This window comes from Nannospalax galili, unplaced genomic scaffold (assembly GCF_000622305.1).
Source record: "Nannospalax galili isolate Female #2095 unplaced genomic scaffold, S.galili_v1.0 scaffold220, whole genome shotgun sequence".
Classification (NCBI taxonomy): domain Eukaryota; kingdom Metazoa; phylum Chordata; class Mammalia; order Rodentia; family Spalacidae; genus Nannospalax; species Nannospalax galili.
Window position 1 is genome coordinate 860,157 of NW_008347891.1, and position 24,704 is coordinate 884,860.

A 24,704-nucleotide genomic window follows, 5' to 3' on the forward strand; every position below is an offset into this window, starting at 1 on the left:
CACACACATACACACATGCAAATGCATAAAAAAATGGGAACTAGAATGCTTTACCCACAAGTAAAACACAATGAAGATTCTGAGTTTGAGGAATAAATTACAAGTGCCAACACAGCACACTATGACTTCATCCTATACTGAGGGACAAAGACATAAGTGCAGCCTGTGGGAAATGAGCAGGAAAACTCGAATTTTGCTTCTGAGTGTGAGAAATGTGGACCTAAAAGGAAAACCCCAGCCAAAAAAAAATTTTCGTTTTACAATGCTATAATTACATCTGGAATTTTACGATGAAAAGCTCAAAAGGAAACCATGTTTTCTAGATGAAAACAGACTGGCATTTACTGCCATTTCACAGTCTGAACAGAGTGGGAACTAGGGAATTGTGGTCTTTTCTGCTCTGGTGCCTTCACAATGCTGTTGGCCCAAAGGAGTCTGTGGTCGCCATGGTAACCTGGCACCACATGCTCTACAAGGCTGGAGGAGCAGCCTGCCTCCCTTGTCTGGCTCCCACTGTTTGTCCTTTGCCCTCAACTGGAGGGAACTTCCCACTGCCAGTGGAGACCCCTCAGGTCCATGAGGTATCCTTCTTCCACAGGGTCGCTGCTGCAACTTTCAGCCACTGTGGTGACTCCTTCCAGCATTGTCTCGTAGCATTTGAGCATCAACTGAGTTTCATCTCAATCTTGAATATAGGTGATGGCAGCAATGGTGTTGAAAATGACTCTGTGTGGGCTGGAGAGGTGTCTCAGCCAGTAAAGATGCTTGCTGCCATGTGTGAGGATCTGAGTTCGATCCCCAGGACCCACATGATAGAAAGAGAGAACAATCACCCCTCCAACTGTCCTCTGACCTCCACACACGTCATGGCTCCTACGCGTGTACACAGTCATACATATTCAGAAAATAAATAGGTAAATAAATAAATGTAGTTTTTTTAAAGAAAGTGACTGTGCAAGGCTAATATCCAATTGGTTTGCATAAAGACAGCTAGTAATTGTTAAATAGTGGGATACTTTCCTTCTTCTGTACTGCCCTAAAGAACCCCAGTTCTTCCCCTCCCCCAGTCCCCCACTACCATGGATCTTTGGCCTTTCTCATTGGGAACTCTGCTCTCCCTATAATCCTAGAAATCAGAAGCTAATGTCTGGTACAGCAAAGACCTTCCAGCCTACCACAAGATCATCTCTGACTGGTCCAGTGGACCAGATGTCAAATGTTTAGACCACAACCCCTTTCTATAAAGACACTGAGGTTCCACAGGGGAAATCTCCCTTATTGATTACCAGTGTCTGCGAAAGGCCTGTAAGGAGGAAGCAGGGCAGACATGCTGACCTCATACAGATCTGATACATTCTCTACAGCCTTTGGTTCAGCATGTCAGCGTAGCCATACATCCAGCATCCTTACTTTTCTCACAGGGAAAAGGAAATTAAAGGGGGGGGAGAATTAACGATGTGAAGACGGTAAGAGGGTAACAAGGAAGGCTGTGGTAGCATAACTAGGAGAATTTGGCATATTTGTGCATAATCTATCGATCCAACTGCCAGCTCTAAAGTAGCCAGACCATGACTGTTATTTCCAAGCCAGTGTGCATTAGAGCACATTTCCTTAGATACTCTATGAAATAATATTAATCATAATGACACTGAGACCAGCACTTTTTATACCATTTACCATGTGCCTGAATGCTGGTCTGCCTTGAACAGGCACTTATTTACATAAACCTCAAATATTCTGAGGTTCATGTCTATGAAAATATCGTTTATTCTAATTGACATTTACAGAAGAGACAACTGAGGCAGAGAGGTTAATTAACGTGGCCATGGTTACTTAGTCTGAAACACAGAGGTGAGATTGAAGCCCGGCTGGCTGGCAGAGGCCACACCCTTTCCACACAGGCTACAGTCCCTCCAGATGTTGCTTGCTGGAACGAACTGCTTGTCCCGGCATTTTGAGCTTGGCGTTTTTCTGAGTGAAGCAAAATAAGAGCAGCTTCTGGAGAGACCCCTGACCTGCACCGCCTGGGCTCTCCCCAGGTCCACCTGCTGTACTCCGTCCCACAGAACCCCTGCATCAGAGCACCCTGTGCTCCCTGTCCCCATCCAACAGCTGGTAAAACTGCCAGGTCACAGGAAAACCAGGGTTCCCCTGACAGAATGGGGTCATGTCAGAGGCAGCCCCACGGGGCCTGAAAGGACAGAAGACAGAGGAGAATGCTGACCAGGGGAGGGGAGGGTGCCTCAGCATTGTCACAGAATCAGGAAGATACACCACAGTCGGTTAATAAGCATCACTTCTCTCCTCAACACTGTTCAAATCTCTCTAATGAAGACAGCTGGAAAGCACAGAAGAAATGGCCTGATCTCCCAAAGCTGTTGCCTCCTCTGTCCTGGTAACACATTGGCAGACTCCTTCAGCCAGCCTCCCTTGCTAGAGGTGGAGCTGATGGTATAAACCAGGAAGCACAAGCTGGGTTCCTGGACTGGTCATTTGCCTGTCAGTGTTCCTCCCATCTCCTTCCCACCTGCCAGTACGAAAGCCCCATGCTATCTTGGATAAAGGAGCAAAGGTGTCTTGAATTTGGTTCCTGCATAATCAACTAAATCAGACAATCCCCCAGACAAGTAAAATGAAATCAACAGTACCCTATGGAACTCTCTTGCGTCCTTGCCACCGTGCAAGGAAAAACCAGTGCAGAGCCTTTATGTTCAGGTCAATGTGTGATCCACCCCACCCTAATCGAGACAGCTGATCCCTGACAGACTCATGCTCTCAACATACAGACATACGCATATAGCACACAGGCACATACACATGCACACCACATAGACACACACACACACACACACACACACACACGTTTAACTTACAAGATGATATCTTGTCAGATACAATATCTATCGAATCTCATTAACAGTTTAGAATTGTTGAATTAAGTATTTTAAATTACATAACACAATCGTTCTGTTTGATTTGGCTGACAATTACCTAATTAGTTCACGTTGTTAGCAAGCACACCTCACTCTTGACTCTAGGACTAGCAGGGTGCTGGAGCTAGCGCAAACCTACTGTAAAATCTTTCAGGGATTTTTCTGAGCTGGATGTTAAATGCAGATATTATTAAAAGTTAAACAAACACAATTAAGTGATATTCACAGAAAAGAAAATAAGTCCTAAAAAGTCATCTCTTCCTAAATATCCTGGTACATTTTGCCATCCATACTCTTAAAACTATTTGCTGCCAATGGAGCTGTATGACAGTGTCAACAGTGGTATTCTCACATGCTCTCTCTTCCCAATGCAGCAGGGTCACACTTTGGGAGTCTGAAGTCAGCACCAGTAGGAGTATTTACACCGCAGAATGAGCAGACTACCTGTCAAGGGGATTTTGCTGTTGCTATTTCTGGAGTGCACATTGTTGAATGTTCACACCTGCCCTTTAGGAAGAAGCAGACTTGAACACTAGCATCATAATTACCTGGAACAGACATGTCAATATGGAAAGCTATCATCTCTTACTTGATTCAGTTTCTTTCAAAAATCACTAAGTGGCTTTAGCAAAAATATTTAATGTTCTTACTACTGTGGAAATAATTGGAATAGAGTCACACAGCCTATATTGGTAGAAAATTGAACTCTATCGATTTTCTTTTGAGAGCATACATTTGCTAAGCAGGATTTCTCTTCTATAAATTATGAACGATCCTTTAAACCCAAAGCGAACATGACAAGGTAGACTCGTCCATTTTGTGTCAATTCTTTCCTAAAGGACTTACAGACTCTCTGCAACCCAGGCAGGCCTGTCCATCAATTTGGGAAAACTGACTCTAAAATGAATATGGAGACATATAAAGAATTTAAAAGTGTTCTTTTTTGTTTTGTTTTTATGACAGGGTAGCCCCAGCTGTCCTGGAACTCACTATGTAGACCAGGCTAGCCTCAAACTCACAAAGATCTGCCTGCCTCTGCCTCCCAAGTGCTGGGAGTAAAGGTGTGCACCACCACGCCCAGCTTTCCCTTGCTGATTTTAAAGCTGCAGTCTACTAGCAATTGCCTACAGTAGTCAAGGCAATATAGTATTGGTCTAAAAGCAGACACATGGAATCCAGAGAACAGATTCCAAAAGCAGGCACGAACATTTGATTTTCTGCAAGCGCGCCAAGTCAGCTTAATGGGCAAAGAATATTCTTTTCAGCAAATGGCATAGAAAATAAATAGGTACCCATATGGACAGACATCCATGGTGTTCAATTCTCTTCTGTAATCTGCACATTTTGCCTTGCAATGTGCATGAGTGATGGGCAGGAAGAGATGCCTAAAGTGAGTATTTTTTCTTAGTGATAGGAATTTAATTTCAATCAGAAGATGCAGAGATTCTTCCTGCTGATTATTTAAATAAATTAATGAAGTTTGGGAGTCATTTATCCATCAGAATCTGCTAAACCTGTAGCTAAATTCTAAAATAAAAATGCTAATGGCAATCACAGTCTTCCACTAGTAGGTCATGCAGTCATCAGAACTGTGGCTGGTGAAATAATCTAATTCAATCCTCTTCGCAGATTAAGAAGATACATGCCAAGGCAATGTAGTGACTAATCTCTGGAGCCTGAACCACAAAGCTGGGTCTTTCCAGGTTGCTGGAGAAGCCGCTGAGCTCCCATGGGTCCCTCAGAGGGTCTATGGCCACTTTGAGTTATCTGAGACAGTCAGGGACCTTACGACTGGGGAAGTCTGTTGAGAATTCCTTCCCCACGGAGACAAACCAAAAAGTACAGTTCCACCACACTTCACCCTTGGGACCAATGAGTTTATTAGGTTTACTTATAAAACAATGGGTGAGAGGGGATATGGGCAGGAGTGTGGGCAACCCTAAAGCAGTTGCACCAGCATGGATGATGGCTTCCCAGTAGCCATTTAGATGGAGTTCCTCCCATTTAACCTTCCCCAGCTTACACACTCTAGCACTTCCCCGAGTTCCACCACACCTCTAGTCCACATGCAGTTAGTGCAAAAGTATCAACAATGTCTGAAAGGGTGGCTGATGACCCAAGTCGGGGGGGGGGGGTCCAGTGACCCTCCTGACACCCTCCTCCTAAGAGGGAACGCCAACAGACCATAGGGCGATCCTGACTGATACTTGCAATGGATGATTTGGTGAGGATGCAGCTGTTGTCCTTGAAGGACTGTGTTCTACGAGAGGGAAGGTCTGCAGTGGGCCAGGCTTGCCCTCCAGAAAGTGCCAGTGCACATCTCTACAAGTACACCATGTGAGTCCAGAGAAAAGTAGTGAGGCGAGAGACAAGACAGGGAAATCAGTGCTGGGGAGCAAGAAGACGGGCTTATGACAAACACAAATTATCTTGAGCCTAAAATAATTTTCCCTCTAACAATTTTAAACAGTTTGAAATGTCTCATTTGAACACCACTCTGGGATATTTAATAAGAGATAAAAATTCCTAAATGCATTATAATACTAAAAATAAGCTTTGGAAGGTGCTCGTTTGCAACTGAAAAGTGGCTAATACCAAAATTCCAGTAGGATCAGAGTTTTGGTCTCAATTCTTTCAATAGCTGAGCAGTTGTCCAGGAAAGGATGGACCTAGGGAGGTGCAGGCTGTGCAAGGCCGCAGGCACAGCCTTCTGGGACAGCAGGCAAATGGTAGCCACACATGGCGCTCAGGAGACCTCAGATCTCTCATATTTGTATCAGGCAGACTAAACTATATCTCTGGCTTCCTCCTTCAAGGGATAGTCCCCTATTTTAATTTGGATCTTAATTACTAGTACGACTTTATAAACAAACCCTTGAAGAGAGTCATTTTCAAAAGAAATCACCCCCTTCATTGAACCTCCAAACCCCCTCCCCTACACACACACACACACACACACACACACACACACACACACACACATACACGTACACACACATACACAGGCATATGCTACACATATAGACACACAAAATTAAGGTGAGAAGTGTTTTTTCGTCTTTTTGAGACGGGGTCTACCTGCAGTCCCAGCTGGCCTGGAACTCTTTATGTAGACCAGATTGGCCTTGAAATCACAGGGATCACCTGCCTCTGCCTCCCGAGTGCTGGGATTAAAAGCATGTGCCACCACGCCCAGCCCCACCAACGTCTTTTCATGGCTAACATAAACACTCTTCCGGCCTATCTCTTAGAGTGTAACACCTTGAGAAGGCTATTTCAAATTCATTGTATTAATTTGTTTATTTATTGTGTGGGTGCACACATGGCATGGCATGTGACAGTCAGAGAACAACTTGCAGGTGCCGGTTCTCTCCTTTCACTCTGTGGGACCCAGGGATCCAACATAAGTCCTCAGGCTTTGGTGCAAGTGCCTTTAAGCACTGAGTCATCTCTCCAGCCTAAAGCTTTTTATTTTAAAAGCCAATAAGATGAACCAAAGCAAAAACTATAGAAAGTTAATAATCAGCTCACAAGTGCTTTTGTACAGTGAGGCCGACTCAGCGATGACTCTGTTGTGGCAGATCTTTGCTTCCCCAACTCTAAGCTCTAACTTGCATGGCTCAGGATTACACTCTGATGCAGTTCCTCCCACTCATGAGCTTTGTTGAAAAGATTAATATAGAAATGTGCCAAATTATTTATAGATATATGAATAGCGAGCAAAACATTGTCATCAGCTGATCCACGAAGAGGAAAAGAGCCCCGTGCATCCTGTAGAGAAACTGTCACAGGAACATTTTTTCTCTGCTGGCACCCTAGAGAGTTTGCATGTGTGGAACAACTTCAAATACCTGTGATTATTTCTGATCGCAGTCAGGAGGCTAAGGCAGGAAGATCATGAGTTCAAGGTAAGCCTGGGCTACCTAGTGAATTCCAAGCTAACCAGTCTGTACTTTATAGTGAGGGGCTTGAGAGTTAGATGGGTTTTTCATAAGGATGTTGCATTGAAGCCAATCTAACCACCATGACTTAGGAGAGAAGAATGAAACTAAATCAAACATGAAAGATTTTGAGGAATATAGGATATAAGATGGTAAACTCCCACCAGGAAAAGCTTCCAAGGAGGACAGGGTTTTCTATATTTTTATTGAATCTTATAGAATTTCATACAACGCAGGGCTGGAGAGACAGCTCAGCAAGCGGTTAAGAGCATTGACCCCACTCTTGCAGAGGAACCAGGTTCAATTCCCATCACCTACATGGTGGCTAACAACTGTCTGGAACTTTAGTTCCAGGAGAATCCAATGCCCTCTGCTGGCCTCTGTGAGCATTGTATGACACGGATGTACTTAGCTGCATGCAGGCAATACACTCATACACATAAAAGTAATAAAAATAAATAGCCAGGCGTGATGGCATGCGCCTTTAATCCCAGCACTCAGGAGGCAAAGGTAGGTGGATCTCCGTGAGTTCAAAGACAGCTTGGTCTACATAGTGAGTTCCAGGTCAGCTGGGGCTACAGGGAAAAATTAAATAAATAAATAATAAATAAATAAAATATTTTTAAAGAATTTCATACTGTATTTTGATCATATTCAGACCCCTCTCCCTATCTGTACCCTCCCTCTTACTACCCCTACCTGATTTCATGTACTCGATTTTATTTTTTTATTTTCTTATTTTTTTGGTCTCTTTGAGACAGGGTCTCCCTGTAGCCCCAGCTGTCCTGGAACTCACTATGTAGACCAGGCTGGCCTTGAACTCACAGGTATCTGCCTGCCTCTGCCTCCTGAGTGCTCATGTACTCGATTTTAGATATATATGTATATATGTATATTATATATGCAATATGTATATATGTATAACATGCATATTATATATTATGTAATGTATTATGTATATGAATATTATATATAATATGAATTTTATATATACATAAATATTTGAGGCCTAATCCGGTCTAATTTGTGTCCCCAAATGCCTTTCAGTGTGGGTCCATCCACCAGAGCCTGGTTAATCTAACCAGTGTCACAGCCTTAAAGAAAACTGACTCTCCCTCTCCCAGCAGCTATCAGTTACCCATAGTTCTCCAGCTAACGCTGGGGCTTCCTACCCACTTCCCATCTCTATGCTGAGATTTTTTTGTCTGGCTTGAGCTTACCTGAGTCTTGTACCTCTTGTCACAATTGTTGTGAGAAAATATTGTTTCCTTGTGGTCATCCACCACCTCTGGCTCTTATAATCTTTCTTCCCCCTCTTCCACAATGATCCCTGAGCCTTGGGAGACAGAGGTTTGATATAGGTGTCCTATTCAGAGCTAAGCATTCTACACATTAAGAAATTGTGGGTCTCTGTGTTAATCCCCATCTGCTTCATGAGGAAGCTTCTCTGGTGAGAGGTGAGAGATGCACTAATCTATGGGAATGACAGTAAGTCATTCGAGGTTGGTTTAATACGCTGACCATTTAGCAGGATAGTAGTAATAGGTCCTCCCTGATGGCCTGTGACCTGTCTAGCCACAGGTTCCTAGGCCTCATATCAATGCCAGGTATGGGCTCCATACTTGTGAGGTGGATCTTAAATCCAGTTAGATTATGTGGTTGGTTACTCACATAACATCCATGCCACTATTGCACCAGTGAGTATAGCTTGCCAGGCCAGTTGTTAACTGTAGTTTACAGGAGTCACCACTGGGCAAGGTTGACAACTATTTTTCTCCTCCGGTAGCTTGCAGAGCACTTTCTGGCACTGTGAAAGCTAGCCAACCAGTAGAGATGAAACTTTGGGGTTGATTCCAGCTTGATTTCTTCTTGTTTGCTCTACAACTCATGTGTGTAACATCTTCAGCAAGAGGGTCTTACTGTCACGTTCTGATGGACAACCAAGAGCAGGGCAATGCCAGTATTTTTTGAGCATCTCTGGGACCCCTGGTGAACAGCTTCAAAAGAGGGAGTCCTGGCATTGGGCTTTTTGTTTGTTAGCCTATGGTGTCTAGTAGGGGCATTTCTCCCAAGGGAATCAATTTTGCCTACAGATGTCAAAGGTCAATATATTCAAGATATACTGGGAATCTAGGAGAATCTCTCTCTCTCTCTCTCTCTCTCTCTCTCTCTCTCACACACACACACACACACACACACACACACACAATAATATCAAGCCCCAGATCTGTGATTTCCAAGGACTTTTTTAAAACAAAGAACCCCACTATATAGAAAAATAGAGACGTAAGTTGTTGGTCTCTAGATTAATTCACAATATTATAACCTTCGTATTGGGATAAATGAATCAGATAGATATATACTATATGAACAGTACTCTAGGAGACAAAACATCACCAAAAACAAAACAAAAAAAAATGAAAATGTTCTCCTGAAACATTTAAACTTTTTTTCAAGTAGGGAAATGGTACAAAGAGCCATTGGTCTCTCTGCTCCTCAGCTCCCTCTGGTGGGATATTGATTTTTTTTAAGGCATGCCCTTTTAAATCAATAAACTCCAGAGGCCTTACATATGCAGGGAGACAGGAGAGGCGAGGTCGGCACATCAAGACAGAGGGGGAAGAAGGGAAGCCATCAGAGAAATGAGGGGAAAAGGCTCAGCTGTAAAAGATGTCACTGAAAGAAAGCCAAGAGCTATGATTACAAAAAGAATCACACTTCTATAGTTTCTTATATTTTTGTATTATATGTAGTTACTGTATTACATTAAAATACTAACCATTATACCATGAACTCATCTCTAAATGAATTCACCTCCCATCAGGAGTGATTTGATTCAAAACCAAAAGCACCTGAAGCCTTTTGGTGCAACTTTCATAAGAATCACTAAGATTTTCTTCAATTTTAGATTTGTTGGAGGAGTTTGGCAAAGGGTAGGGAGGACGGTTTAGGGAGACTTTTTGAAATAGAGTCACATGTAGCCCAGGGCATCCTCAAACTTACTATATACCTGAGGATGACCTTAAACTCCTGATCCTCCTGCCTCTACCTCCCAAGCGCTAAGATTATAGGCATATGCCACCACACCCAGTTCAATTCCTTTTTCAATTCCAAAATTTATTTGCATTTTTAATTCAGAAACAATTTCAAGCAAGGAAATATCAGCTCTTCTCCAAGAATGAGAAAAGTGCTTTGACAGCGCTCACTGTCTACAATGCACCATGCCCCACACTGACAGGCACCAATTGAAAAAGCACTAAGGGAAAAGCGAAGCGAACAGGTTTAGACCCTGTTAAGCATGAAGGTCAAGGTTCAACAAGGTCAGTGGCTTCAGGAAACACATCACATCACAGACTTCACAGCAGAAAACCACACCTATGTCCGTCTGTCCTGACTATCCTATTCTTTTAAATCAGAGGAGGTAGTGTTTGGGAAGGGGTCTTTGTAGTGTGCAGAATATCGAGCATTTAGAATTAATACACTGAGGGATGAGATGATGGCTCAGTTAGTAAAGTCCTTGGGCAAACATGAGGATGTGAGTTCTTATCCCAAGCACCCACAAGTGCTGTGATGCAGGGTATCTGTAACCCCACCACTAGAGAGGTGAATTCAGTCAAAAGGATCCCTGGAGCTTGCTGACCAGCCAGTCTAGCCAAACCAGTGAGCTCGAAGTTCAGCGAAAGACCCTGTATCAAAAATAAAGTGGAGCAGCAATTGAAGGGAACACCTGGTATTGAAATCTGGCCTACACACACACACACACACACACACACACACACACACACACACACACAAGAGTTACCACACAAGCCTTACTGAGTAGCCGAGCCTTGAGCCAGTGAGTAGGGGCACAGCTGATAGGAGCCCACGCTCCAGACTTAGCCTGTCTGGGCTTCAGCATTGGCTCCATAACTTGCTGGCTGCCCAACCTTGGGTCGTAACGACCCATGTTTTGGTTTCATCTCTGGTAAAATGGAGACAGAGGTGATGATGTTGGTGGTGGTAATAATGCTCACTTGGTAGAGGCACCAAGACAAAGTTAAGTTTTTATAATGTGCCCAAGAGCCTAGTGGATAGTTGGGAGTCAGTGAACACTGGTCATATGGGACCATGGTATACAATGTCACTTTTGCAAGATGGGGCTAGTGTCCCAGTTACACCTCTGCGTCATTCTCTTTACTCATACATGCTCCAAACCGGCCCTTCCACTTTGTTGGTTTTGTTCCAACTTCAGAAAATTAATTATCTTCTTATCTTCCCAGATGATAGTTGTTCAACCAGCTTCAAAGAACCTTAAAGGTAAGAGCCATGTGAATGCCTCCATTGCCACCCCAAAGCTGGACACAGTCACCCAGCAAGTGACTCGCCTGCACAGCGAATGAGAATGTGTACACTGCACTCCTCGCGTGGATTAGTGACTACCCAGGATCAACCTGACCTGCCTCCACCTTTTCCAAAAGTCACTGGTCATTCTGTGTGGCCTAAACTAGAGCCTGCATCCACCCAGTAGAATGGCTGTCTTGATGTCTAAAGAGAAAGCTTATTTCTCAGTCCTGTGGGATATGAAGATGTTCCCAACTCGGGAATCATCTGCAGGCTGCAGCTGCAGCACCCTGGCCCTGTTTGATCTTGACAGTTAAGAGAATGGGTGCTAAAGAGATGTGTGTGCTCGACTTATGGTTCTAATTTCTAAAATGTAACCGGAATTCAGTGATAATTTTGAGATCCTCTTGGAGGGTCCCCATCACCTGTAAATATTGCTCTATGAAATGAGGATGAGTGTCAGTAACCATTGGGGTCTGAAGAATGTGTTAGTGCCATTCCAGACCCTGGGTGTGGTACTGGCTTCTTGAATAAGAGTTGAAAGGCCTTTAATCAAGAAAAAGATGAAACAATTTAGTATTGAATTATGTGATGAATGAGTAAGAAGCCCAGGGCATTTGCTGCTATCGTAGTAACTTCTAGTGAATAGGGGACCAGAAGCAAAGTTGCAACAAATGATGTTGCAGTCCTGCTCAACCTGACCCTCGGGCATAATGGAAGCTCTCTGGGACCTAGAAAACACACCACATATTTTGTACAAATTGAATTGCACCTTCTTGTAACTACTAAAGGTTCCTTTGCCAATCAGGACCATAGGATGACAGTATAATTTATCACTCAAGCCAGAGCCTTCAAGAACAAAAGGGGTGCTGCCAGGAATTACTAGGAGACAGGTCTAGGAGCATGGTCACCCTGCATGAATATTGGTGGACAATTAAACTATTCTAGCCTAGGGGGAATCTTTTACTGTAGCTTCTTTGATCTTCTTGGTAAAATGTTTTCTAGGAGCTGAGCAGGGGACAGGGGAGAACAGAGATGTATGTGTTGTCACTGAATTCCACAGACCCCTCTTAGGATGCAGAGGGAGTGATCAGGAGCATTTGTGAGTTGGTGTGCCAAATACAAACAGAGCTAGCACAAATGACTACATAGGCACAGTCTTGACGGTCAGGGACAAAAGGATCAAGTTACGGGGGCGGGGAGTACCTAGCCTTTGTGCATTTGCAGAGAGACCACATGCTGCAGTGTGGATTCTAATCCTCCATCAGCCATTGCCTGGATCTGTACTCTGTCCCTCGTCTCCTACCTTCTGTGAAGGCTGCAGTGGGTAAACACACAGCAGAGGTCATGTACCCAGCAACCCACCTGTGTGTGGATTCTCCCCCCTTCTACCTCACAACAGTACATGAAATATGACAAGTAAAGAAGTCCCAAGCACAGACTAGTATATAGCTGGAGTTGCCAAGGAAAAGTTGTGATAAATATTAAGATAGCCCCGAATTATGATTTGTAAGCACAGATGGCGCACCACATGAAATAAATAATGCTACACTGGTTTAGTTCAGAATCCCAAGTACCAAAACTGATAAGACAAATGATCCTAAGTTCTATTCGTATCTTGCTGACGCTGGTCCTGTAGATTGTGCTTATCTAGGCAGTTGTACAGGTGATGTAATTCAGGGAGGAAGGCTGGGGCCAGCCATCTCCGAGTTCCTAACAGGGTGGACTAAACATCTGACAGATGCTTGTTATGCAACATTACACTCGAGCTTTGGGAAGAAATTAGAATAAAGACTAAGAAAGCAGCCAAACTCCCCAAGAATCTTGGCCATCCTGTACTGGCATCTCCCAACATCTGTTCACTTAATGTCTGCTCTGTGCCAGGCATGGACTGGGTACTCAGGATCCACAGCTAACTAGATGAGCTCCCTGCCCCAGCCTCACAAGCAGTAGCCATAGACAACAGAAAGCATCAGAATGCCCAGTCAAATAATTATTAAAAGATAAATAGATAAGCAAATAACAAATATTCAATACCAAACAATACTAGTAATAAAAAGAAAAAGAAAACAGGTTAAGAAGTGGTTGAGCCATGTGGAGGTGGTGCCCACATGTCGTCCTGGTACAGGGAAGACCTTTAGGAATTTGAAGAAGGCCTCAAATTAAGGTCATCCTGAGGTACATAATGAATTCTAAGTTGGCTTGAGAGAGAGAGAGAGAGAGAGAGAGAGAGAGAGAGACTCCCAACCCCCAAAAAGGCAAAGGAAGACTTGCCTAGCATTCACAAGGACCTAGCTTCCATTCACACACACACACACACACACACACACACACCACACAATGGAGGAAGTGGAAGAGAAGGGAAAGGAAGACAAAAAGAGGGAAAGCAGGGAGATGGGAAGAAGGAGGAGAAGGGGAAGAGATGTCCAGCTTCTAGGAGGACCAGGCAGGAGGATCACTTGAGTCCAGAAGGCCAAGGTCAGCCTGGGTAACTTAGCAAGACTAGGTAGAGTTCCAGGTCAAATGGAGGGGAGAGAAGAATTTCACAAGGGAGAAATAAACTGGCAGAACAAATTCAGTCAGGCAAACAGCACCAACCACTTAAGAGGCTGATGCCACAAGTACAAGGCCAGCTTGAGCTACAAATCAATACCCTGTGCTGAAAGGAAAGGAGGGAGGGAGGGACAGAAAGAGAGGAAAAAAGGAAGGAGGGAGGAAGGGAGGAAAGAGAGAGGGGGGGAGGGAGGCAGGGAGGAAGGGAGGCAGGGAGGCAGGGAGGTGGGGGGGGAGTAGCAAGAACAAAGCTTACTTCACCTATGTAAAAATTAATTTAAAAAATTAGAATTTGGGAGCTGGAGAGATGGCTTAGTGGTTAAAGGTACTGACTGTTCTTACAGAAGACCTAGATTCAAATCCCAGCATCCACATGGCAACTAACAACTGATGTAACTCCAGTTCTGGGGATCTGACACCCTCTTCCATCCTCCAAAGGCATTGCATAACATGATTACACTCGCATACATGCAGGTAATACACTCGTACACATAATAAAATAAATTTTTTAAAAATTGGAATTCTACTTTGTCACCTACATCTAGAATACTAGTATTAAAACATATACTGTGAAAATAGTCATGATTACAGCCAGAGAGACTATGAACTGGAGCCCCTTCTACAATGCAACCTGAAAACTTACATCAAAAGCTATTGCAATTATCACAATCACTTAATTCAGCAATTCTGTTCCTAAGGGTATATGGTAAAGATGTTATTCAGAAATGTGCATGGAGATTTCTATACAAGAATGTCTGTAGATACCCACATCAAATACATCTACAGCTTAAAATGGAAGACAAGACCTCAAAACTTACAATATATCTGCATGAAGAAATGTGGGCCAATGATTAAGAAGCACGTTTTTGTATAATATTTAACGGCATGCAGTCATGCTCACGAGCATTTTAAGAAGGCAGAGCATAAGCACGCATGTAGAAAAAGAACTCCACCTTAAAATCCATGACATGTTTGCATACACACATAAACTACATTCTAGAGGAAATGTGTAAAAGAGTGGTCCACTCCCACCAGAGCTGGGAAATTCTGAGTGATTTATTCTCCTTCTGACTTCACTCAAGGTTCTAATTACTCCACAAAAGACACGGCTTACATTTGTGAGGAGAAAACAACTAAAGAAATAGTCCGTGAGAGGGTTCAATAGGTAAAGGAATTTGCTGCCAAGCCTGATGATTAAGTTCCATCCCCAGGACCTACATGGTGGAAGGAAAGAACTGTTCCCACAGGTTAGCCTCTGACCTCCACACATGCCCTGTGGCACAGGTGCGTCCACACACATACACAATACATAAATAAATTTTTTAAATATTTTATTTTTTTTTATTTTATGAGTATGCATGTATTGCCTGCATGTAGGTAAGTGCACCCATGTCACGCAATGCCCGGTGGCGGACAGAAGAGCCTGTCAGATCCCCTGGAACTGGAGTTATGGACAGTTGTTAGCAGCCATGTGGGTGCTGGGATTTGAACCCATGTCTTCTGCAAGAATAACCAGTGTTCTTAACCGCTGAGCCATCTCTCCAGCCCCATAAATAAATTTTTAAATAAAAAGAAATAGAAGGGTTAAGGAAGACGGCTCAGTGGGTGAAACTCTTGCCGTACAAGCATGAGGATCTGAGCTTTGAGCCCTAGAGCCCACATAAAACCAGATGTGGCAGCATGTGTCTGTAATCCTAGTGCTTTGACAGTGAGGTGAGAGGCAGAGAATCCCCAGAAACTAGCGGTGTGCAAACAAAGAGACACTGTCTCAAAAAGGTGGAGGACAAAGACCAGCACTGAGAATGTCCTCTGACCTCCACATGTGAGCAGTAACATGCATACACCCACATTCACACACAGGAATGTGCAATACATATACATGTCCATACCATGTACATACACACATTAAAAAGATCTTTAAAACTAGAAATATAGCCAGGCGTGGTGGTGCACGCCTTTAATCCCAGCACTTAGGAGGCAGAGACAGGTAGATCTCTGGGAGTTAAAGGACAGCCTGGTCTGCACAGTGAGTTCCAGGACAGCTGGGGCTACAGGGAGACCCTGTCTCAAAAAGACCAAAAAAAGAAAAACCCATAATTCTCTATCACCAGCCTTTCATCAGCCTGTTATAAATGTATTATCTCCTCAGCAAAATATAGGGGACCATTTCAGAGTACTAGGAAAGTTTTGAGTTTATCTCCTTTCTTTTTTATTTATTTATATTTATGTGTATGAGTGTTTTGCCTGCGTGTATGTAAGTGCACCTGTGTCATGCAATGCCCAGGGAGGCCAGAAGAAGGCAGAAGATCCCCTGAAATTGGAATTACCAGTGGTTGTTAGCCACCATGTGGGTGCTGGGAACCAAACCTGGGTCCTCTACCAGAGCAGCCAGTGCTCTAACTGCTGAGCCATCTCTCCAGTCCCAAATCACCTTCATTCTTGTGTTTGCATTTTCCCCCTCACGTCTGTTGCTCACCTATCAACCCACATGCGCAACTGTATCAGAATCTCTTTCGCATCCTGAGAGTCTAGCACACAGTATGTGGTGTTCAGTAGATGCTCAGGAAAAGCCAAGTGACTCACAGCAGCCATGAGTTCAAAGCAGTTAGTTCTGCTGCTTAGAACCATCCATCCACTGAGTCAGGCGATGACTAGCTTCTGTTTAAGTCAAAGCATGTGCTATTCCCAGAGTGACACCTAGCCATTCTCCATTCAGATGGAATAATTTAGAACTTTCTGTGTGCAGAGCTTTTGAGTGCTGCTTGTGAGAGCTGAATTGAACCTGTCCAAAGTCACTGTAGTCATGCCATTTCCCCCTCAATAATGTCAAAGTTGATGAGTTACAGTATCTAGTTTTCTACAGAATTCTTTCATGACTCTTTAGTCTTACGTTGGGAATTCCAATCATATGCATAATAGTCATCATAATAAAAGCAAGCTAGAACTGACATTACATAGTAAAACACACCTGCATTTGGTCCCCAGGAACTCTGACCTGACACATTCTCTCTGCCAAGTACAAAGCCAGCAGACCTTTCTCTGACTCAGACAGCTAACCCCAGAATAACTCACTGTCTCTATACTCTGCCCTAAAACTCTTATTTTAAATTTTGCTCGCAACTACAGTAGGCTTCCCCACACCCAGTGACAACGCTTATGTAAATCTACGAGGCCAAAATCCACAAATGAAGTCCACAAACCTGAATTCCTTGGTGTGCTGGCTAGCTTTAGTGTCAGCTTGACACACCTGGGTTGAGGGAGCCTCAATTGGGGAATCGCCTCCATTGGACTGGCCTGTGGCCATGTCTGTGGGGCATCTTCTTGATGAGTGATGTGGGAGGACCCAGCCCACTGTGGGTGGTGCCACCCCAGGGCAGGTGGGTCTGTGTTGGCTAAGAGAGCAGGCTGAGCAGAGGCCAGGGGAGCAAGCCAGTAAGCAGCATTCCTCCATGGCCTGTGCTCCAGCTCCTGCTTCCAGGTTCCTGCCCTGAGTTCCTACCTTGGGCTCCCTGATGAACTGCGACCTAGGAGATATAAGCTGAATAAACCCTTTCCTCCCCAAGTTGGTATTGGTCGGAGTATTATGTCACAGCAATGAAGAACAAACTAGAACACTTGGATTTCACATATTGTCAATGCCTGTAATTCTTTCCAGTAACCATGCCCAGAAGAAGGAAGACCAGAGTAAAACCTAGACAACCAAGCAGATTAAAAGGATCTCTGCAGGGGCTGGAGAGATGGCTCAGAGTTTAAGAGCACTGGCTGCTCTTGCAGACAACCCGGGTTCAATTCCCAGTGACCACATGGTAGCTAACAACCACCCGTAACTCCAGTTCCAGGGGATCTAACGCCTTCTTCTGACCTCCATGGATATTACACAACACAGGTGCACTTATACACACGTAGGCAATACACTCATGCACATAAAATAAAAATAATAAATACAATATTTTTTAAAAGGGGCGGTCTCTGCAAACCCTTTGCTAGTCCATCCACCATCATCTCATCACTGATCCTACCACAGGCAATTAACAGCCACATTCCTTGCCTTTTTTTCTTTCTTAAAGCCAACAAGTAAATATTGAAAGGCAGGCATGGTGGTATGTGCTCATAATCCCACTGCTTAGGAGGTGGAAGGGAAGGATCATGAGTTCAAGACTAGCCCAGACTGCACAACAAGCTTCCCATTGTAATGCCAAGAGAGACTGCGCAGAGGAATTGCCACATAGTGATGGTCGAATTAGGAGTCCTTTATTAGTTATCTAGCAAACCAGCAGTCACAGAGAGGTATTGTGCCCAAGAGAACTCTCAACCCCAAGGAGAAGCAGGGCAGAGTTTATAAAACTTAAAACCACAATTACATCTTGTCAGGGGCAAAGCCAATAACCACAGTTACCTCAGATCACCACAGTTACACCAGACCAGGGGCAGGTCAGTTAACAAAGAGTTTTTCAGTTAATAAAAAGTTTCAGTTAGGAAAAAACAAGTTTCTCAGAATTGTGGAAACAGTGGGTTCAATCAAGATGCAGGCACAGCTGGGAGGAAGGACATGTTATCTGGACATGCTACCTGCCTACTTGTAGAAACAATGCACTTCCTGAAACTGCCTGCATGAGACGTTCTGCCTGGCTGGCTGCAGTGGGAATGGCTGGGCAAAACACACGGTAAAGTAAAAGTCAGCTAGAGCAAAATGGAGTGAGTTTCTCCATTTCACCATCTTTAAAAAAAAAGCAAATACTGAAGGTTGACCACAGAGATGTTTTGAGAGGCTCAACTAGTCACATGCCATCAGTGCTACCTTAAAAGAGTAGTGTTAAGTTAGAACATCCGTACTGTGCCGGGCGTGGTGGTGCATGCCTTTAATCCCAGCACTTGGAAGGCAGAGGCAGGCAGATATTTGTGAGTTCAAGCCAGCCTGGTCTACATAGTGAGTTCCAGGACAGCTGGGGCTACAGGGAGACCCTGTCTCAAAAAATAAATAAATAAATAAATAAATTTTTAAAAAATAAAAAAAAAGAACAATCAGTACTACATCAAATGTGCATCTTCTGTTGGAGGGAGAATTAGATATGTAACCAGCTTCTAAATGGGTACTGCACTGTGATATACAGACAGCCAACTCTCCAGTGAAACATTTCTTATTTGTAGGATTTCCTATATGGTGTAAATATCCCCATTATATTCAACATCCAACGTGATATCACTGAACACCAAGAGGCATGCACTTCGAGAGGACCAGAGGGGTCCATCACACCACTGACTAGCTAAGATCATCCTGGGATTATGCCAGGACTACAGCAGTTGAGAGTTTTATACTTACGGCCTACAAAATGCCTTCAGAAAACTCTTTCCCACACTGGGGTCTGTTATACGTGATACATACTGGATAAGAATTGTGCTTTTAAAAAATATTTTATTTATTTATTTTTTAATTTTTTGTGTATGAGTGTATTGCCTGCATGTATGTGAGTGTACTGTGTCATGCAATGCTGTGGAGGTCAGAAGAGGGCTTCAGATTCCCCTGGAACTGGAGTTAAGGACGGTTCGTAGCTGCCATGTGGGTGCTGGGAATCGAACCTGGGTCTTCTGCAAGAGCAGTCAGCGCTCTTAACCATTGAGCCATCTCTCCAGCCTGGAGAATAGTGGGTTTTTTTAAAGATTTATTTATTTACTTGTATGTGCCTGTAAATGCATGCATATGTGTGTGTTCAGGTATATGTGTGTGCCTATGCATGTGTGGAGGCCAGAAGAGGGCACCAGATGCCCTCCTCTAACCCTTTGAGGTAGGGTCTCTCCCTGAACCTAGAGTTCACATTTTCTCTCCTAGGCTGGAAGCCAGCAGTCTTCCTGTCTCCTTCCCACTCAGAGCTGGCATTACAGGAGTGCATTAGGTGCTCATCTTGTTATGTGGATGCTAGGATCTGAACTCATCTTCATGATTGCTCAGCAAACACTTTTAACGCTGAGCCATCTCTCCAGCCCCAAGAATTTTTTTAAATTGCAATATTCACTCTCTATATAGACCAGGCTGGCCTTGAACTCACTATGTAGACCAAGCTGGCCTTGAACTCAGAGAGCTACGTGCCCCTGCCTCCTGAGTACTGGGAATAAAGGCATGCACCACCATACCTGCCCTGATACTTATTCTTTCTTAACTGTTGCCTTCCTCATTTTTTCTCTTAAGGAATGACATCAAAAACACTGGCTTAATTCCCAAGGGAACTTTGTATCCCACGAGACAAAGTCAGCTCTTACCTACTATCTCACACGTTCTGACCAAGGAGATTCCATCAGCTGGAGAACTGGCCCTTTACTTAGACTTTTATGCCCAGTAAACAATTCGAAGACCACTGTTCTCTTTCCCATCACAGCAGGAGTGAAATTGTAAGAGCCACACCTGAGAGAATCCTGCAGCCTGTACTTTGACAGAATAATAATTACCAAGGGAAGTGCATTTCTCTTCAGCATTTTCCCATGACTGCTCCTCAAAAGCAGCTTTCACCCCCACACACTCTGTCCACACAGACTCCCCCAAGGAAAGGCCAACTTATGAAAGCAAATCATGTCCCTTGAAAACATGGACACCTCAGCACTAAATCCCACCCCTCAATCCTGCTACCAACCCTCTAGGGAAGTGCCTCCCCCTAGGTCCCTTCCACTCCTCACTTACCAACATGTGTTTTCTGCCTGGCCAGGGTGACCCTGTCACTGTACATCATCCACATGGCCAACTGCCTCACTTGTCTCTAAACCCCCTCTTCTCCTGGGGCAACTTCATGGCTTGTCCTAAAGGGAACTGGGACCTATTGGTGTGGACAGATGGGAAATGCTCCTGGTTAAACTCAGAAGCCTGGGATCAATACACCATGCAGGGGACACGTGGCTTTGCTGACCTCTCCTCCCATTCACCCTCACCCAGAACAAGCTCCAATATCTCCCATAGGAAAGCTCAATTGAACTATGTGTGCTGGATAGTATTAGTGTCTGCTTGACACACCTGGGCTGAGGGCCCCTCAATTGGGGAATTTCCTCTATTGGACTGGCCTGTGGCCATGTCTGAAGGGCATCTTCTTGATGAGTGATGTGGGAAGGCCCAGCCCACTGTGGGTGGTGCAACCCCTGGGCAGGTGGGCCTGTGTTGCATAAGAAAGCAGGCTGAGCAGGGGCCAGGGGAGCAAGCCAGTAAGCAGTGTTCCTCCATGGCCTGTGCTCCAGCTCCTGCCTCCAGGTTCCTGCCCTGATTTCCTACCCTGGGCTCCCTGATGAACTGTGACCTGGGAGATGGAAGATAAATAAACCCTTTCCTCCCCAAGTTGGTAGTGGCCAGAATGTTTTGTCACAGCAATGAAGAAACAAACTAGGACGCTATCCATGGAAGCAAGCCCAAAGATGGCCCATGACACAGCCAGGCCATTCAGCCCTCTCCTGATGCAACTCATGAATCAGGAGACAGGAGGACAAAGGCTATTTGTCCCTGGGGCCGCCCAGGAGGGAGCTGGCCACTGAGTCCCGCTTCCCAGACTCCTTGGTCCCTCCTTCTCAAAGTAGATCTTTATTCTTTGTGCTGCCCTGTAGTTGTCATCTAGTTCATTTCTTGCTTACATTAACTCGAGTCTGTTTCTGCTGCTGACAGTGCTGACATAAACACTTCCATGGGTGTTGTCTGGTGGACAGATCAGGTGGGCAGCAGTAAAGACCTCTATGTTTTCCTACAGCTCCCACAGAAGAGCATCACCAAGCAGCTCCCCCACACTCTGGATGTGAGCAAGCTCTAATATCATTCTTTTTTTACTTCTTCAGAGTCTCAAGACATTCTCTGGGCCTCAGAGAAAGCAGAATTGCAGGAGGAAAAATAGTCTGGAAGCTAAGGGCAAAGATGGTCACAGTGTGTTCTCAGCTAAGTCCACTGGCTGCTCTCGGCTTCTTAGTGACTCTGTGTGGGGCAGATGAGGATAAGGGACGGCACATGGGAACAGGATACATGTGGAGGATTCTTTACTCCCAAACAATGAATTAGCACAGTATTGGCTGAGGGGACCTCAAGGACTTTCAGAGGTGACATCTCAGTGCAAGTCCCTCGGTTTCAAAAGGGAACATACGGAAGCAATCAGGGGATAGACAGAGGGCAATGTGCAAATCAGCCCCATCCAGCTGACCAATCTGAGCATCCAAGGTGCCAACAGCCCTCTTTTAAGATTCAGCATTACGCTATGCAGGGGGATGGTGGCAATTACATCAGGTGCCCTGGCGGGAAGGAGGAAGCCAGTGGGGAGTGTAATGGATTTATCTCAATTAGTGGAGAAATGGCAGGCATTTGACAGCCTATGTATTACTGGTCATTACTGTAGTGTTTCAAAAAAGGAAAACTGTGCTCCAAAGAGATTTGCTTAATTATGGAATCAAAGAGCTAGAAGAAACATCATGAGGAAAGTGAAGTCCTGCCCCCACCGCCGAGAGCAGCTTGAGGTGAAATCAGCTAGGAAGGAACGAACGCACAAGCCCAGCCTGAGGCATGGAGTAAGAGGTGGGGTCTTGCTCTCTCGTGCTCTCTCTCTCTCCCCACCTGCACAATAAATAAGGCTACCACATAGGATCTTTATTCTGCATAATAAATGAGATAGTGTGTGCAACCAGACTAACTCTTAAGTTCTCAGTATGATCCTTCAAGGACACCAACAGATATATCAGGGGATCTCAGAAGAGCCAAACGTGGCCCATGTGAACATCTAGATGCAATATGAAAATGACCCAGAGCCCATCCATACTGTGTTTTATAAAGACAGAGAGGGGTCTGGCAAGATGGCTCAGTTAGTAAAAACCTTGCTGTGCACACATGAAGTCCTGAGTTTAGATCTCCAACACCCCCATAAAAATCAAGGCACGGCAACACAACACTCTAATCCCAGCTCTGGGGAGACAGATGATCCCTGAGGCTTGCTGCCCAGACAATCCAGTCAAATCGGTGAACTCAGCTTCCATAAGAGAGCCTGTCTCAAAAAACAAAATGAAGAGAGATTGCGGAAGGTACCTGACATCAACTTCTGGCCTCCACGTGCGGGGGTAGGAGGGGTAGGGAGGGAGAGAGAGAGAGGAGAGAGAGATTTAGGAAAAGAAGGAAAAGGGTTATTATAAAATGCTGCTATAGAGCTGGAAGAAGTGTCGTGAAGGGGACACGGTCTGACTGATGTCCCCCAACATCTGCCTTTGTGACATAAGGACGCTCCAGCAGGAGGGAGCAGTGTGAAAGACAGTTGATATTCCTGAGCTCAGAAGTGGGAAGGAAAAAAAAAATCATAGTTTTCAGCCTGGCATCTTGGTTGTTTAAGGTGTGGAGAGAGAGTAATCAGTACCCAGCTTTCAGCGCGCCCAAAAATAGCACGTCACCTGCTGCCACTTTCTTCATTGTGGCAAAGGCTATTGTTTATTTCAGCAGATGGCAAGGAGCCATGGAAAGCTGTTGTTGGTGGTGCGCAGAAGGGAGCCTGGGGAGGAGGAGGCATGGGCAGTATGTTAATGAGGCATATGCTAATAAGCAGTATGTTAATGAGCGGTATGCTAATACACCGTATGTTAATGAGAATGGCTGGGATGATTAGCTCAAAAGCTAACACAGGAGCTTTCTTCTCCCCAGAGTCTGTTAGGACTCTGATCATAGGCTCTGGCGCCAGGTGCTAATTTGGACCTGCCTCTCAGTGGACACTGGTGAGCACTTGGTTAGGCTGATCCAAGGTTGTGGTCTTTCCTGGCATACTGAAAATTAAAGCTCTTTCTTCATGGGTGCCACGGTACCTGAAAGACAGTTAGTCCCTGGGTTAGAGATGTGAGAAGAAAATTAACTGCCATTTCTGGCTTTGGGGGACAGTTGTCCCTTCTGCCAACAGCTGTCTCACAGTCTCACAGAGTAGAGCCTGAGACATCTTCCAGGAGGCTCTGAGGGAAAGGCACTCAGTCTCTGGGCTCTCAGAGTCTGCCAAGGAAACAGACTCAGTTGAGAACCACGGGTCCCAGGCTGCCAGGCTGTTTGCTTCTCATGCTGAGCCACCTGTCCCAAGAATAGCAGGCATACAAATTCTCCACCCATGTGTTAGAGCAGAAGGGTCCTCCAAAGGCCCGTGTGGTAAAGGCTTGAGCCTCAGCCTGGTGCTACTGGGAGGCGATGGGAACTTTATGAGGCGGATGGCAGCCACACTGCTCCTCCCACATCCTGGGCAAATGATGAGAAGTGTGCTCCACTGTGTGACCCCATCATAATGTGGTACTCTGCCACAGATTAAAGCAATCACAGTGGGATGAAGAGATGGCTCAGTTGGTAAAGTGCCTGCCACCCAAACATAAGGACCTGCGTTCAGATCCTCAGCACCCATGTAAAAAAGCCAAGTATGGTGGCATATATCTGTAACCCTGGCGCCAGGGGCTGAGAAGGAGAAATACGGAGATCTCCAGGGTCACTGGCCAGCCAGTCTGGCCAGTCAAAGAGCTCCAGACTCAATGAGAGACTCTGTCTGAAAAAATAAAGTACAGAGCAATCAAGGAAGACTTAGACATCAACCTCTGACCTCCACACACATACACACATGCACACACATACACACATGCACACAAACACAACCATGCACTTACATGTAAACTATACACATACAAATAAAAAATACTTTTTTGCCAGGCGTGGTGGTGCACACCTTTAGTCCCTGCACTCAGGAGGCAGAGGCAGGCGGATATCTGTGAGTTCAAAGCCAGCCTGGTCTACACAGTGAGTTCCAGGACAGCTGGGGCTACAGGGAGACCCTGTCTCAAAAAGACCAAAAAAAATTTTTTTTTTAAAAAGCAATCATGGATTGAAGACTCTGTGGAATTAGTTAAAATAAAGCCCTTTGTCCTCAAAAGTCAGTGACCTCGGGTATTTGTAGGAAACAGGCCTTAATAAGGGAGATATAGATAAAAATTGGGTTAGTTT

General features: G+C 44.8%; 1 protein-coding gene across 2 annotated transcripts in view; it reads right to left on the minus strand.

The window, feature by feature from the left end:
- Nucleotides 1-24,704, minus strand: part of Dner (delta/notch like EGF repeat containing) — a 384,891-nt gene that overhangs the window by 279,792 nt on the left and 80,395 nt on the right. Inside the window, exon 1 of one of the 2 annotated variants that reach the window (XM_029568995.1) lies at nucleotides 20,421-20,549. The exons of the other annotated variant lie outside the window; for it this stretch is intronic. Coding sequence (XP_029424855.1) covers nucleotides 20,421-20,426 — 6 coding nt within the window. The 5' untranslated portion in view covers nucleotides 20,427-20,549. Of the gene's footprint in view, nucleotides 1-20,420; nucleotides 20,550-24,704 lie in introns of those variants that run through there. 2 annotated transcript variants of the gene reach the window in all.